The sequence below is a fragment of the Sinocyclocheilus anshuiensis genome, unplaced genomic scaffold, assembly GCF_001515605.1.
Source record: "Sinocyclocheilus anshuiensis isolate Anshui unplaced genomic scaffold, SAMN03320099.WGS_v1.1 C31730446, whole genome shotgun sequence".
NCBI lineage: Eukaryota > Metazoa > Chordata > Actinopteri > Cypriniformes > Cyprinidae > Sinocyclocheilus > Sinocyclocheilus anshuiensis.
Genome location: NW_015603077.1, coordinates 1 through 480, shown reverse-complemented (window position 1 = coordinate 480; position 480 = coordinate 1). Strand labels below are relative to the sequence as shown.

Genomic DNA, 480 nt, shown 5'->3' with positions numbered 1-480 from the left:
GGTGATCACGGACAAAGAGACCGGCAAGAAGCGGGGCTTCGGCTTCGTGTATTTTGAAGACAACGACTCGGCCGATAAAGCCGTGGTGCTCAAGTACCACGTTATTAACGGGCATAAAGTGGAGGTGAAGAAAGCCCTGACCAAGCAGGAGATGCAGGCCGCCGGTGGCCGTGGCGGCCGCGGAAGGGGGATGGGAAGACCGCAGAACGGCTACGGCGGGCGCGGCAGCGGATACGGTAACTACAGCGGCGGCTATGGAGGCAATGACGGCTACGGTGGCGGGTATGGGGGAGGCTACGGGGACCAAATGGAGGGCTACGGCGGTGGTAACGGCTACAATGACTTTGGCAGCGGCTATGGCCAGCAGTCCTCTGGTTATGGCCCAATGAAAGGTAATTACTCGGGCAGAAGCAACGCTCCTTACTCCCGAGGAGGAGGAGGTGGTGGTGGTGGTTACGGCAGGGGGGGTTACGGAGGCTC

The 480-nt window shown here is 60.6% G+C and overlaps 1 protein-coding gene across 1 annotated transcript; it reads left to right on the top strand.

The window, feature by feature from the left end:
- Positions 1 to 4: 4 nt before the first annotated feature.
- Positions 5 to 475, top strand: LOC107682153 (heterogeneous nuclear ribonucleoprotein A3 homolog 1-like; the record flags this gene model as incomplete). The annotated part of the gene is made up of 1 exon (XM_016478496.1): positions 5 to 475. A coding segment is annotated over one exon (471 nt), but the record flags the coding sequence as incomplete, so codon positions are not given.
- Positions 476 to 480: the final 5 nt, after the last annotated feature.